The sequence below is a fragment of the Triturus cristatus genome, chromosome 4_2 (assembly GCF_964204655.1).
Source record: "Triturus cristatus chromosome 4_2, aTriCri1.1, whole genome shotgun sequence".
NCBI classification, from domain to species: Eukaryota; Metazoa; Chordata; class Amphibia; order Caudata; family Salamandridae; genus Triturus; species Triturus cristatus.
The window spans coordinates 252597888-252612929 of NC_140586.1; the positions used below are offsets into that span (position 1 = coordinate 252597888).

Genomic DNA, 15042 nt, shown 5'->3' on the forward strand with positions numbered 1-15042 from the left:
CTGTAGGAGACCGGCCTGATAATATAGTTTAAGATCAAGGAGGCCAAGGCCAACCTGGCTAGGACCCAACTTATTGATCTCAAGGCATGCCCTGCTCCTCCTCCCTGCCTACACCAAGGACAATAGCAATCCATTGATCCTCCAGAACATCGAAGGTGGCAATATACAAAACGAGTTTTGCCTTGCGTACAGGCAGTGGGGTGATAGGACCATTTTGCCTAACACTATCCACCCATGACTGATAGTGGCAGGGTGGTCCAAACCCGAATTGAGGCTGTAAGTCCATCCATCACTCTGCCCATGTTTAGTTCGTATACATTTGGTGTTATCGGCAGCCCAAGATAATGGAAATTCCTAGGGGCATATTTACAAGCCCCTATCGCCACAGGAACTTCACTTTTTCTGACGTTCCTGTCGCGATAAAGGCTTCGTCTTATTAACGTGGCTTAACACCACCTTGTAAATAAGGACCCCTTTCACACTACACTTAGTGTGAAAGTGGTGGACAATCGGTGTTGCGGTAGGAGTTCTGCCGCAACACCCATTGATTGTGACACTGCCCCCTATTTACAAGAGAGGCGTAAATAGGAGGCAGCACCAAAATTAAGACCAGGGAAAACCTGGTCTTAACGGTATACAACCTTTACAACGCAACTTTTACAACGCACTACACTTACAACGCATTTTTTACAACGCAACATCCACTATAACGCATTCCAACGCATTCCATTACAACGCAGGACACTACAACGCATTTTTAAAAACTACCTTTACAACGCATTCCATTACAACGCATACTACCTTTACAATGCATACCATTACAACGCATAATATTACATTAAAACCCCTACACTATCCAACACTTGCCCTACTGTTGCACCCCCTGGAGTTAGAATAGTAATTTTTACCCCTATACTATCCAACACTTGCCCTACTGTTGCACCCCCTGGAGTTAGAATAGTAATTTTTACCCCTATACTATCCAACACTTACCCTACTGTTGCACCCCCTGGAGTTAGAATAGTAATTTTTACCCCTAAACTATCCAACACTTGCCCTACTGTTGCACCCCCTGGAGTTAGAATAGTAATTTTTACCCCTATACTATCCAACACTTGCCCTACTGTTGCACCCCCTGGAGTTAGAATAGTAATTTTTACCCCTATACTATCCAACACTTACCCTACTGTTGCACCCCCTGGAGTTAGAATAGTAATTTTTACCCCTATACTATCCAACACTTGCCCTACTGTTGCACCCCCTGGAGTTAGAATAGTAATTTTTACCCCTATACTATCCAACACTTACCCTACTGTTGCACCCCCTGGAGTTAGAATAGTAATTTTTACCCCTATACTATCCAACACTTACCCTACTGTTGCACCCCCTGCAGTTAGAATAGTAATTTTTACCCCTATACTATCCAACACTTACCCTACTGTTGCACCCCCTGGAGTTAGAATAGTAATTTTTACCCCTATACTATCCAACACTTGCCCTACTGTTGCACCCCCTGGAGTTAGAATTAGTAATTTTTACCCCTATACTATCCAACACTTGCCCTACTGTTGCACCCCCTGGAGTTAGAATAGTAATTTTTACCCCTATACTATCCAACACTTACCCTACTGTTGCACCCCCTGGAGTAAGAATAGTAATTTTTACCCCTATACTATCCAATACTTACCTTAAATCCAATGTAATATTATACGTTGTAATGGTATGCGTTGTAAAGGTAGTATGCGTTGTAATGGAACGCGTTGTAAAGGTAGTTTTTAAAAATGCGTTGTAGTGTCCTGCGTTGTAATGGAATGCGTTGTAGTGGATGTTGCGTTGTAAAAAATGCGTTGTAAGTGCATGCGTTGTAAAAGTGTGCGTTGTAACGACATACATCCGGTCTTAACGTGGAGAAATGAGGAGAAATGAGGAGAAATGCTTACTTTTTCCTCGGTTTTGCTGTTTCTATATGTGCTGCATTGTGCAGCACACATAGAAACAGCAAAACACCATGAATGATTGTTTATGTGCACAATGCAGCACACATAGAAGTTACAAATTGCCATTTGTGATTGTTTATGTTGCGGAAGGGACACCTTCCTGCGCATAAACAATCATCCCCTCAACACAGGCACCCTTGAACTGTGGTGCAAGGGTGCCTACATTGGCGCTAGGCAGCCTAATTTAGCGCCAGCACAACAGAAAATACAGGGGTACACCGTATCTTTGTAAATATGGCACATCCCTGTGTTTTTGGAATAGTGGAGTATTTTGTGCTTAACGCCACGCTCTGCCATTCCCTTGTAAATAGGCCCCCTTAGTCCACCATGGCAGCCCCACTGTAGGAAGATCGGGTACATCCACCTCAACCAGCACTGCCAGGAGGAACAGTACTGTCATTCAGTCAGTCAGTCAGTTACTTTTATTCGATCATTAAAGATCAAAAAAAGAGACAATACAAACAGATAGTCACATTACATAAGATACAGGGCAAAAATTCATCAATTACAATAGTAGTTATAAATAACATTATCAAAGTTTAAAAAGTTTGAAGAGAACATATTTCATAAGTTCAATTCTATGTTAAAAAGAATAAATAAGATACAGAAATATAATTTCAATTTAAAAAGTCTAACAGGAATAGAAAACTCCATGGCAAAAGACCACCATCCGTCACACCACGTCAGTCATGTTAAGACTGAGCCGTGCTCTAACACGCTTCTTACTGATGCGAACAGCTGCAACTAAAAAGTTTGCTACATAAAAAGCAATAGTAGTGTTAGGCAAAAGTTGCAAGAACAGAAGCGCTGGCCGAACCTGGGCGAAACCAGCCCCTTTAAGTAAAGGTAACAAGTATTTTGTCCTAATCTGTGCGTAATGTTCACAGAACATAGTAAAATGTAGTGTGTCCTGACAGGAAAAATTATCACAATCACATGGGGTAGCATTATCAGGGGTGGCCCATGTGGGATAAAAACCTAGCACAAAATGTATCAGGTTAAAACGGAATTTAATTAGGAGAGACCTATGAAGTGGGCTGGTTGCAAATGCCAGGTAGGGTTCAAGACCAGGAACAGTTATTAACCCATAGTTCCTTCTCACTAATGGCTTTTTTAGTTCCAAGTCCTCCCTCTCGGCCATAAATCGTGTCAATAGTGCGGTCTTAATCCCCATGATGTCCTTCTTGTTAATGCAGTCAGGGGAGTTAAATAGCTCTGGTCTGCCTACTATTGATAATCTTTTTAACGTATGCCATCCAAGGGATTCTATAGACTCTGTCCAGGGCAAGGCAATCCTTGACTATCAGGTGGGTTAGAGGAATTTCCTGATTAAGCCAAGTTTTTAACCAACATATGACAGGTGCCACTTTGATTAAGTCTACAACAAACCCCATACCCAGTTCAGAGTGTATTATAAAAGTGGGTGTGGACTGGGGAACAGACAGCAAGGATCTTAAAAACTTGTTCTCCACCCTCTGTATGGTGTCGATGTTAGTGTAGCCCCAAATGGCAGAGCCATAGGTGGCTATAGCCAATGATTTAGCTTTGTAAACTTTTAAAATGGCCTCCAGGGGGCAAGCTCCCAACCGTTTGGCAAAACCAAGTATAGCTGCGGCCGATCTTGCCACCGAGTTGCCTTTTTGTTTATGTTGCGGGCCCCATGTACCTTTCTCATCAAAAATAACCCCTAGGAAAGTAAAAATTGGGACCCTTTTAACCTCATGGCCTAGGCAAAAAAAGATTTAGATTTCTTTTTCCTACTGGCCTGACCAGTGACCATAACCTGTGATTTTTGAGTATTAATTTTCAGGTCTAGTGATGCCATAAAATCACCGAAAGAGGCCAATAGTCTATCAAGAGCCACCCCTGAACGCGCCAAAAGCACGGCGTCATCAGTGTATAGGAGAACTGGGATCTTGGTGTCTCCTGCACGTGGTACATCTGCCACTGCATTTGCCAGGGCTGGGTCCAAGGCATTTATATATAGTGTAAAAAGAAGAGGTGCCAATATGCACCCCTGCCTAACACCCCTCTCTGACTTAAAGCAGCTGGTGCACCTTCCCCCTTGGGTGACTCTCACCGAGGCTAATAAGCTACGATGGAGATCTGCCAAAAATCCAACCAGAGGGGGATCAACCCCTATGTCCAAGAGGATACTCCACAATTTTGACCTGTTAACCAGGTCAAATGCTGACGAGAGGTCCATGAAGGCCATATACAAGGACCCCTCCTTTGCAATAGTATATTTGCAAATAAGTAAGTGAAGATTTAAGCATTTATCCTGCGTGCTCCTATTAGCCCTAAAACCAAATGAGCGTCTGATAATATGCCACTACCCTCGAGCCAAGTGTTCAATCTGCCCAAAATGACTCTGCCTAAGATTTTAACGGCGGAGTCAATTAGGGAAATGGGCCTATAACAGGCCGGATCATCCCTCTGGCCTTTTTTAAAAATTGGGATGATTATAGACTTTGCCCAAGACTCGGGGATATTCTTATTTCTAGCGGCGTTAAAGACATTTGTTAATATTTTGGCCCACAGTTTAGGAGCAGACCTATATAGGTCTGCAGGGACGCCGTCAGGACCTGGCGCTTTATTCTTAGATGTCTCAAGAATAGCTTTTTCTACATCCTCCTCCTTGAAGGCCGAAACTAGACCAACCTGATTCAAAGGTAGTCGCCCATCTAAATTCCCAGACGAAAATGAACTATAGATTTTTTCAAAGTGGGCTAACCACTGCTCGTCAGGAATGCTACAATCCATAGCCTGATTCTCGCTACCGGAAAAGAAAGAATGGTTTATAACTCCCCAAAATTTGGAGCTATCCCGCAAAGTTTCCGGTGACAGTAAATTATTCCAGGCTTCTTCCTGAATCTCGTTTTTACGAGCTTTAATGGCCAGTTTATACTGTATACTCAAGGATGTAATCAGAGGTCTGTTTCTCGGTTTTCCCTTTATCGCTTTCAAAAGAGCAGAATGAGCCTTGGTACAATTAATATCAAACCATTTTTTGCCTATTTGGCCGCCTGGCTTAGATTTAACCAGGAGGGCAGCGTTTATATGTAGGCAAATGGTATTAAAGGCCTCAACTATCCTGGGGTTAGTGTTAACATGGTCTAAGCATATAACCACCTCCGGTTCAACCTTAGACAGAACTTCTTGTAAAAAAGTAATCGGGGTCACATGGGCCCATTTTAATCTCCTGCCCTGGTCTTTTGCTACAAGGGCTCTGGTTCCCAAATTTCTTGAGTCTTTAAAGGCCAAGAACCCTTCCGAAGCGACCTCAGCTATCACGGGATTATGGTCACTAAATATGGAGTCCTCAACCATGTAATTTAAAACCAAGGACAAAATCAATGAAGAAACAAAAATGTAATCGATGACTGAACCTGAATCAGTTTCTTTAAAAGTACAAAGTCTCTGACCTTCCATGCAGCAGCCGGGTTCGGAGAGGTCTGAGGAAGCCAATAGGCTCTCCAGAGCCTCACCTTGTTTGGTGTGTTCAAAATGTGTGGATGATGAATAGGGAGATCCATCATCATCATCCAAAATACAACCTAGGCTGCAGGGATGGATATTTAGGTCACCCATTAGGATGACCTCAAAGCTAATATGTGACGTTCTGAATTTGTCCAGAACCTCCCCCAGAGATTCTAGATGCTGATTTAAGCTGACGCTGTCTTTAGAATTATAAAAATTGATCAGAAGCAAAGAAGGGGAGATTGCCACCACTAGTTCTACAACTAAGCAATGTTGGGAGCCAGATTCTACCTGTTTTGCAAATCCTTTCAGGTTCAATGAAACCAACAATGCGAGGCCCCCCTTTGCCCTCCCCGCCAAACTAGGTGTGGCTGGAATATAAAAATGAACATAGCCATCCAAAGAAAGACTATTAGCTGTGTCCCAGGTTTCCTGCAATGCAATGATATCATGGGACACAACGTAGCCCACCCATAGCTCGTCCTGGCTTTTGAGTCTAATGCCAGCAATGTTCCAGCTTAAAATTTTGCAGGTAGTTTTTTTGCTGAGCTCATGCGGCTCTATGACTTCAGCTCCCTTTCCCTCAGATCTAACTATCAAATTGTTTGGTGAGGGAGACGTGCTAGAGGAGGACCACTCCAGCCCCGGTCAAGCTAAGGCAACCGGATGGTATATATTATCAGTAATCTCGGGGGGGGATGTAGCAAAGTTTGGGTTAAATCCCCTTCTTTCCTGGTTTTGGCCAGAACTTCCAGAAATGTTAGGATAAAAATGATAAAAATACCATAGATCATATACCCTTATTTCTGACCTATCACGACTAGGTGGTTGATCACAAATAAAACGCACCACACGACTATCCTTAAAATTAATAATAATACAGTCCCCTGGGACATTTTTTGGTCTGGGGCCCACCCAACTAACTCTTCTGGCAAAGAGAATCTTCCCGTCCAAAAAGTTCGGGATCGGTCTCTTTTGATTAAGCCAGAAAATTACTTTATTTTTGAGTTGTTGATAGGATTCCTCTGTGCCGATTTTAAGTTCCGGAACACCGGTCAAGACAACAACATAAGGAATAGAGTCAGGAGGTAGGTGAATATGGATGTTGGAGGATTTAGTTGTTCTGTCCCCGGGGTCTGTGTTTAATCCTTTATGTATACTCCTGCTAACAGATTTAGTTCCTGATGAGTCCCTTAAACCAACCCTGACCTGACTACCACCTTGAGTGGTGGTATTGTCTATTGTCAGAGTTCTAAGGGGAGATACCCTAGAATTAGCTATAAATGGTGCATCAGTGATGGGAGGAGAAAGTGACAGGGCAGGAAGAGTGGAATTTACCTTGATAGGGTTGTCACTGACCTTGCTGGCTAATTTGATAACATTTTTTAATGAGCAAAAGTTATCTAGGATAGTTTGCTCAAGTCGATCAACTTTGTCAGTGACCACCTTTACCCTTTCCAAAAGTGGCAATAATAGGGAACGGACTATTTGCTCGATCTGAGACGTCAGATCACTATATTGGGGCTGGTCCGAAAGCCTATTAGAAGTTTCACCCAAAAGTGAGTTATCGACAGCCTGAGCCTCACCAGTCTCCGATGGTGAATATGTCATAATGTTAGAGTGCTTAGCCTGTCTCCCACCCTGAGTCAGCCCATCTCTCTTCCTCTTAAGAAGAGCACTTTTAACGCCCTTTTTACTAGCTCTTGTCTGTGGGTAAGTAGAGACAGATTTAGGATTGGTAGGAGCGCTAATAATTAAAGGGGCAACTTCCCCCGGGGCATCAATTGGATCATTTCGGACAGGTGATGTAATGGTGCTGTCCCCTATGTTCCGCTGCTGCACAACATCTCCCTGAACCTGCATTACTGAGTCCTTAGGGGATTTTGCTAAAGCAAGTATTCCCAAGGAAGAACGCCTAGCTTGAATTAGCTCGAAGGATAGCCGACGCTCAGTGATTGCCAGTTCATGTTCTAAAACAGAGACTGCTCTAGTAATAAAATGGTCAAGTGTGCCAGACACGGACCCACCCCCTCCCATGCGCTTCCCCTTGCCTGCCATCATGTACTGTGTACACCCCTGTGACAATGCAATCTCGAAACAATGTTAGCAATGTAGTGTGACAATAATATGAATGTTGAGTCACAGTACAACCTTACAATAATCCAGGCGAGGAGGCCACGAGCCCCAATAAACATAGGCAGTGCACACTAGTCGTATGGCCAATGTAAACTAAAAGTACATATCTACCTTTCCTGCTGATGCGCATATGGCAATGTTAGGGGGGTGGCCCAGTCCAGTCAGGTCCAGGCAGTGACGGGCAAGGACGGGCCCGCCCTTGGCCCGGGCGCGGCCCGCGCGCGTCCCGCGCTGCGGGTCTTCTCCCGAGTCTTTAACCCTCCCCGGCGCTGCCTGATGACGCGATAGGCAGGCGCCCGGAAGAGGGAATGATGGGGGTAGTAGTTTTTAATTTCCACCGCCGTTCCCCTCACGGCACCGCAGCGAGCAGCACAAAGGTTCCGGAATGAAGCGCCGTTCCCCTCACGGCTATCGAGGTAAGAGGCACCTTTCAAGATGCACAGCAAGAGCGTCCCGCGCTGCGGGTCTTCTCCCGAGTCTTTAACCCTCCCCGGCGTTGCCTGATGACGCGATAGGCAGGCGCCCGGAAGAGGGAATGATGGGGGTAGTAGTTTTTAATTTCCACCGCCGTTCCCCTCACGGCACCGCAGCGAGCAGCACAAAGGTTCCGTAATGAAGCGCCGTTCCCCTCACGGCTATCGAGGTAAGAGGTACCTTTCAAGATGCACAGCAAGTACTGTCTTTTGGTAGTTAACATAGAGCCCTGACCTGAAACTGTTCCAAAGCCTGCCATTAGCTGCAACAGGAGAGGCACTGAGTGTTCTGGATCCATTCCATATAGCAGCACGTCATCAGTGTATAGGGACAGTACATGTGTCACATCTCTCACCCACAAGCCCCATTCTTGCAGTTCGGCTCTAGGATATAGCACCAGTGGCTCCATAGTGAGTGTAACGGCGGTGGCTCCTCCGCCATGCCTGGCTCAGAGCCAGCAAATGAAAAATAAAATGATGTTCTAGCATCGTTTTATTTTTCATTTGCTGGGTCTGAGCAGCGCTGTAAGGAGGGGTGAGGCCAAGGCTGGGAGGGGGGAGAAGGAGTGCTGTGTACACTCCCAAAGTGCGCATATGTGTTTGGCAGGCCGTATTGGGGGTTTCTCCAGCCCAGCTGTATTGAATAGCCAAGCTGGAGAAAACCCACAGACTCCCTAGTCTGAGCGGACCGTCTTTCCAGCCCGCTCAGGCCAATCGCCGTGCTTCTCTGCAGCATGGGGACTGGATGGAGATCTGTCCCAGGGACTGCTTGGACATGGAGGAGGACAGGAGGTGTGATGCGGGAGGCGGACGGCAGCTTCAAGTAAGTTCAGTTTTTAAAAAAAATTATTACTACTAACGTGGCCCTTTACCCGCACTCCGCCTCCCACGCTCCCCCTCCTGCGCTCCCTCTCCTGCACTCCCCCTCCTGCACTCCTCCTCGATGCGCTCTTCCTGCGTTCCCTCCACCCCCCCACCACCCTTAGTTTGTGGCGGCTGCCACTGGAGTGCAAACAGGAGTGGTGACATTGGGCAGCCCTGCTGAGTACCTCTCTCAAGGCGAATCGCTTGGAGACCTCCCTGCCAGTGCTTATTCTCATAGTTGGTGCTGTATAAAGGAGCTGCACCCATGTTAGAAATTCCTCACCCAAGCCTATGCTTCGGATGACCTCCCAAAGACACTTCCAGGACAAAGTGTTGAATGCCATTTCAATAGCTAAGGCTATTAGCGCCGCTAACATATCTGTATCTCGAGTTTTGTGCATCAAGTGGGAGAGTCATCTCAAATTCATACGAGTACCTCTTCCTGGCATAAAGCCGCATTGGTCATCCTTGACCAAATGCGTACCAACTCGACTTAACTGCCTAGGCAACACCTTATCCAAAAATTTAACCTCGATGTTAAGCATGGAGAGCAGCCTGTATGAGTCAGGGCCTTGGGCATATGCACCAGCATTTCGGCAGCCTCGTGCACCTATCATTATGTTTCGAGGAGCACAGAAAGCAGGGGAACTGAGTACGTCTGGAAATTTTCAACTGGAAGACCATTTGGTCCTGGACATTTCCCTCCAGCCACATCCCAGGGGGCCTCACTTAATTCCTCCAGTGTGATAATTTCATCGAGTCCCTCCAACCTAGCCTCCATTAGCCTGGGGATGGCAATCGTATCTAAGAAATCTCTGACCACGGGGGCATCAGTATGTGCCTGGGACGAATACACTCCAGCTAAGTAGGCAGAACTCGTGAAGTTTCACTCCACAGCATTCTGCTGAGTTAAATAAAAACTCTGTGAGATTCTGTGGAGTTCAGCGAGTGGGCGAAATTCGGCGTATTGCCCTACTTGCGCTGGCTTTTAGCGCCGGGAGCATGTTCTGTGCTATAAAATCAGCACAAACAGCACCATGCAGAGCGTCCGAGGGCTCTGCTCCTTTTTGATGCTTGAGTAGATTTTCTACTTAAGCGGCAGCTTTCTTAAAGCATACGGTTGCGACCTGCGGTGACCGCCTGCATTGAGAAATCTCAACAGGAGGCAATCTAGCGCCCAAAAGTTGCACTATGGGAAGTAAATTCTCACTTGCGCTTGCCAACTTAACGCTGGTTTGCTGCGCATGAGAAAAAACTATGCGTTCCAAATGGAATGCAGACTGGGCAAAACTCTGCAAACTCTGCTGGTGCAGCAGAATTATTCACCCACCCCTGAAGGAAATACTCATACCTTGGAGTATGGATTGCCAAACAAGGCTCACTAAAGGAACAATGGGTCCATTTAAAGACTAAGGGGCAGATTTATCAATATTTCACACAACGAAATGCAATGCAGCCCGAAGCAAAGCCCTAAGTCATATTTATGAAGCCATGCAAAGCCACTTAGCAAGGCTTTGAATGGCTTCACAAATATTGAGCACTGCAACGCAGCACAATTTACTGCGTTGCCTTACTCTGCGCAAGGGAGGCGTTCCAAGGGTGTTGCGGTGGGTGTTCCCACGCAACTCTTGTGCTTTTTGACACAATCACAGATTTACAAGGACTTGTAAACCTTGGAATGCATCAAAATCTTACGCCTCCCCGGGTAAGGCGTAACGGGGAGAAATATCTTTATTCCTCCTCTTTTTTTCCTCGTTCTATAAGTGCTCCATTCTGCAGCACTCCTAGAAGAGGAAAACACCTCTATGGATTGTATTTGTGTTGGAAGGTGTCCCTCCCTGCACAAAAACAATCCTGCCGACAACACAGGTACTCTTGCACCATGGTGCAAGTGTGCCTGCATAGGCACTAAGCTCACAAAACGGCACTAGAAAGGACAGAAATACACTGTATTGGATAAATAAATGCATTCCTGCCCTTTCCCTGCGATGCGGGGCAGTGCAGCAAGGTAACTTGCTTCATTGCCTCGCGCCACCAATCCCAGAAATATGCCCATTGATGTGTAGCTCTTTCATATGAAAGGGAGAGCCTGTTTGTAAATGTGAAGCATAAAATTACATCAATATTCATGAGGCAGAGGTCGCAATTTGCGACCCATTGGGAATGGCCTGTAATCACAAATATGGTGGCCTGCTAGGGGCAGCATATCACCATAGCTGTGATTGCTTTTTAAATGAAGCAATTTTGTTTTTGAAATGCATACCATTTTCCTTAAAGGAAAACGGGATGTATTTAAAAAAGAAAAATTAAAAGTTTCCTTTTCATTTTTGAAGAGAAGACCACTGCCTGCTCTTAAAAATTTTTGTCCCCCACATTCACAAAGGGAAAGGGGTTCCTTGCGAATAGGTTACCACCTCCTTCACAAAGTCGGTAAAATATTAATACTTTGCGATCTCATTTGGGTCGCAAAACATTTATACATGCCCCCTACGACACGCTATTAGGAAGCGACACCCTTGAAACGCCCCTTCCTAATACCGACTCGCAAACCCTATAGGCTTTAAATGCCTGATCTTTTAAACAAAATGCATAACAATTATTGGTTGGCGATAACTATAGCCTTTAATGAGGCTCAACTAATAAACAGAAAATCCGCCTTTATATATCCCAAGTCTTCTCTTGTGCATACTCCTTAATTAGGATAGGAAGGGACCTCTACTGATACTGGTAAAGCTGCTCATAACCTGGATCTGTAAGTGTCTTTTTTCCCTTGCCAGTGACAGATCTGGCTCATGTTAATAATATACTACATGCATCAGACATGCAAGGGTGGGGAGACATCAAGTCCATGAAGCGCTAAGATCAGTGAGAATGACAATGTACCAGAATCAGAGTCCTCGGTGCTCTTGGGGGAGGAGGAGGCCTCCGGCAGCAGCCTGGCGGCAGGGAACTCTGTCAGCTCCGACTTCAGCTCCTGGTACCCGGTGCCATCCGTGTCCCACCTTGACACTGTAAAAAAGGGTTGGCAGCATTAGATGGGTCTGGAAACCTCTGAAAAGAGGCTGCTTGGATTAAAATGTTAGGTTATTTTTATAGTTTGAAGACAGATCTCTCAACTGAAAGTAATTTCAGAAGACCTCAATACTTTATTCTCAAATACACCCCCAACATGAACACACCACTCTCTTTCCCTTTCATCTTATAGCACGAATATCAAGCTTTTGCAAATCACTCCCCACGACTGATTCCCAAAGTCTGACTATCACGGTTTCTGTTTTTCAATGTTCACCATTATTTTCATCTTCCAATCTGATTCGGGCACCAGTATCAGAGCCAAGACCACATAATGAACTTCTCCATTACAAAACTTCTCATTGTGGATAAATTCTCAAATGCCTGCAACAGTTTTGCCTGAATGACCTCTTCAGTTTCAAGCAGGTGCTCGGTGAAGGGAGCCACATTTTGTGATTTTTGAGCGGGTCAATTTTCATGGTTTACGGTTTTTCTACTGTCTGTGTCTTCCTAGCTCTTTGCATAAAGGAAGCTATTGGTATTGTAGCAACAATCAGTAACTGTAAACTCATCAGATGTTCCATGTCATAGGGACACCAGGCTACAGTACTTGGGGCCAGATGTACGAAGCATTTTACCCGATGGGCCGTTCGCGACCGGCAAAATGCTCTTTGCCATGTATACAAGGCAAGATGTGACTTGGTAACTTGTTAACAAATCACAGTCAGGAATCAGGAATCATGTAACTTTGCATAGTGCAAGCTGTGATGGGAAAAATGTTTTGTGCATCATGCCCAGTATCTCGAAACAAGACCGCATGAGTCTCAAACATCCAATTATTCAAATTAATATGGTTCATAATTAGAGCTCCCGGTTTTATGGTACTTATTTTTTGGTATTTTCATCTGTATTTATCGATATTTATTTTTTGCAAATTTTATCTGTATTTATCCATATTTATTTATGGTTTTGTGGAAAAATGAAGCTGAAATTAGTATATTTCCACATTTATTTAACCGGTAAATATGCACTCATACTTGAATGTCTACCGTGTGTCAATGCTGTAAACACCTGCAAAAGATAAATCAATGCACTTAAAAGGAGATATGCAAATTTCATAATCAACCTTGTGCATATCTACTTCTGTTACAGCCTCTTTACTAGAATTCCTTTCTTTTTTAGCCCCCTAACCTATCAATCCACACAGCCATAGGCCTGGCAGACAGTATTTAGAATTACTCAAAAAGCAACCCAATTTCCGTTTTTATCCACATTTAAAAATAAAAACAGACAAGAAAATAAATGTTTTCTGTCTGTATTTATCTGTAAAAATCAGTAAAAACGGAAAACAGGGAGCCTTATTCGTAATGAATGGATTAGAATGTAAAGTAAAACGTTTTAAAGGGTGAAACGTATATCCATATACATACATAGTTATTTTTAAATGTTATTCCTGTCTGTAAAATGTAGTGTCAAAGGTCCTCGTCCAGATGGGAGATCTCTGCCACTCTGCTCTTGTTTGACTTTTCCCTGCCTGCCTTATGTTTTCCCCTGATGAACTCGACAATCTGTGAGACAACTATTGGTGTTGCATGAACTTTCCAGATGTCCAAAAGAGCCCTGGATCCTGTTAGCCTAGGGATTCACCCCAAGATTACTCTCTCCCTCAGTCGAGGATGCTACCTCTCACACTGGGCTTCGAGAGGTTGATAACTGGGGCAGTTGATTCAGGTAGAAGGGAAGGGACATTTTATTAGTTGTACGCCTCGTGAGGAGGCGACAAAGTAACTGGGATCCTTCCATTTCACCCACTGTGAGTATGCACTATGTTCTGATTGTTTGGTCTGTTTTCATGCATTGGTTGGCTTAGAGACTACTTGTAGAGTAAATGGCGTCTTATGAACAAAATGATGCTTTCTCTACAGGTTGTTTGCTGTCCACTTTATGTGAAAACCTGCCTGCATGCTGCTGTATATGGTGATCAGTCCTGGAGATGCCATAGATGTCTGTGAGAGATGACAGAATACAGATCTGCACCCTGCAAGTAAACGTCTGCCTTGGCACAGTGTCTAAGATCCCTTTAAACTCTTGGGTTGATCTTCATATGCTCAGACATGGGTCCCGTGCTCACTGTGCCACTGGAACCAAGCTGAATCCAACTTAAGACGCAATAATAGTCCAAAATCGATCATGGTTTGCTTGTGTTCCACTTAAAAGAGGCTCTGGTTTTGCAGTTTAGGCTGGACTGATCCACTGGAGCAGTATCAAGGCTTATTTGCATGTTTCTGGGTCTAGTCAGAGGGGACATTGTGGGCAAACATTCAATGAGTTGGGATGATACCCTGAGCAATTGCTAGTGGTTAGACTATTTGCAAACATTCCTTCCTTCGTCTTTTGTGTTTTTTAGTTGTTCTGCGGTCAAGAGATTGAGGCTGAGACCGACACTATGATTTCAGCCAGTGCTAATTCACAGAGATTCAAAGTTATTACCACCCCATTCTATTCCTTTCCAAAAACATGCCGAAAATGCACTCTGCCACGGTTTTCAAAAAGGCTGACTCTTTGGTTGGTCCAGGGCTCTTACCAGTATGCTTCAAGAAGGATAACTATTGTCCAACTAACTAGTATTTCAACTACATCTAGGCTTCAGAAAGTGAATCTGTGCACCAGTTCAGCAGGATGTTTGCCAGCGACAGAATCCGTTTTGTTACTGTTTCTCCATCATGGCTCGAACTAGTCCTGGAAAATGGAGAAGCACTCTTCCACAACCTGTCATTCAAACGCTGTCAGACATTGAGAAAAAAAAACACTGGATGAGTAGGACAAAGGATAATGACAAGGTTCTGCTGACTGAAGCCTGTGTAGAAGTCTTCTTATGGAAACAGGCTGCTTAGCAGCCAGTGATGACCTTGTCCTCCAGCTGGACAAAACTGACTGTTCCTTTTTCTTTTGTCGCCCTAAGTGCGCTGGGTATGATGCGGGTCCTGTGCTCACTGTGCCACTGGATTCAAGCTAGCCTGGCTGATGAGGGGTTATGCCCCAAAAACGGTCCCAGGATGCATGTTTCTGGTCCAAGGAGG

At 44.7% G+C, this 15042-nt stretch overlaps 1 protein-coding gene across 1 annotated transcript in view; it reads right to left on the reverse strand.

Annotated features, from left to right (window-relative positions):
* MYOC (myocilin) overlaps positions 1 to 15042 on the reverse strand; it is a 105413-nt gene that overhangs the window by 9119 nt on the left and 81252 nt on the right. The window contains exon 2 of the mRNA XM_085601441.1: positions 11834 to 11959. Within this exon, the coding sequence (XP_085457567.1) occupies positions 11834 to 11959 (126 nt within the window). The remainder of the gene's footprint in view (positions 1 to 11833; positions 11960 to 15042) is intronic.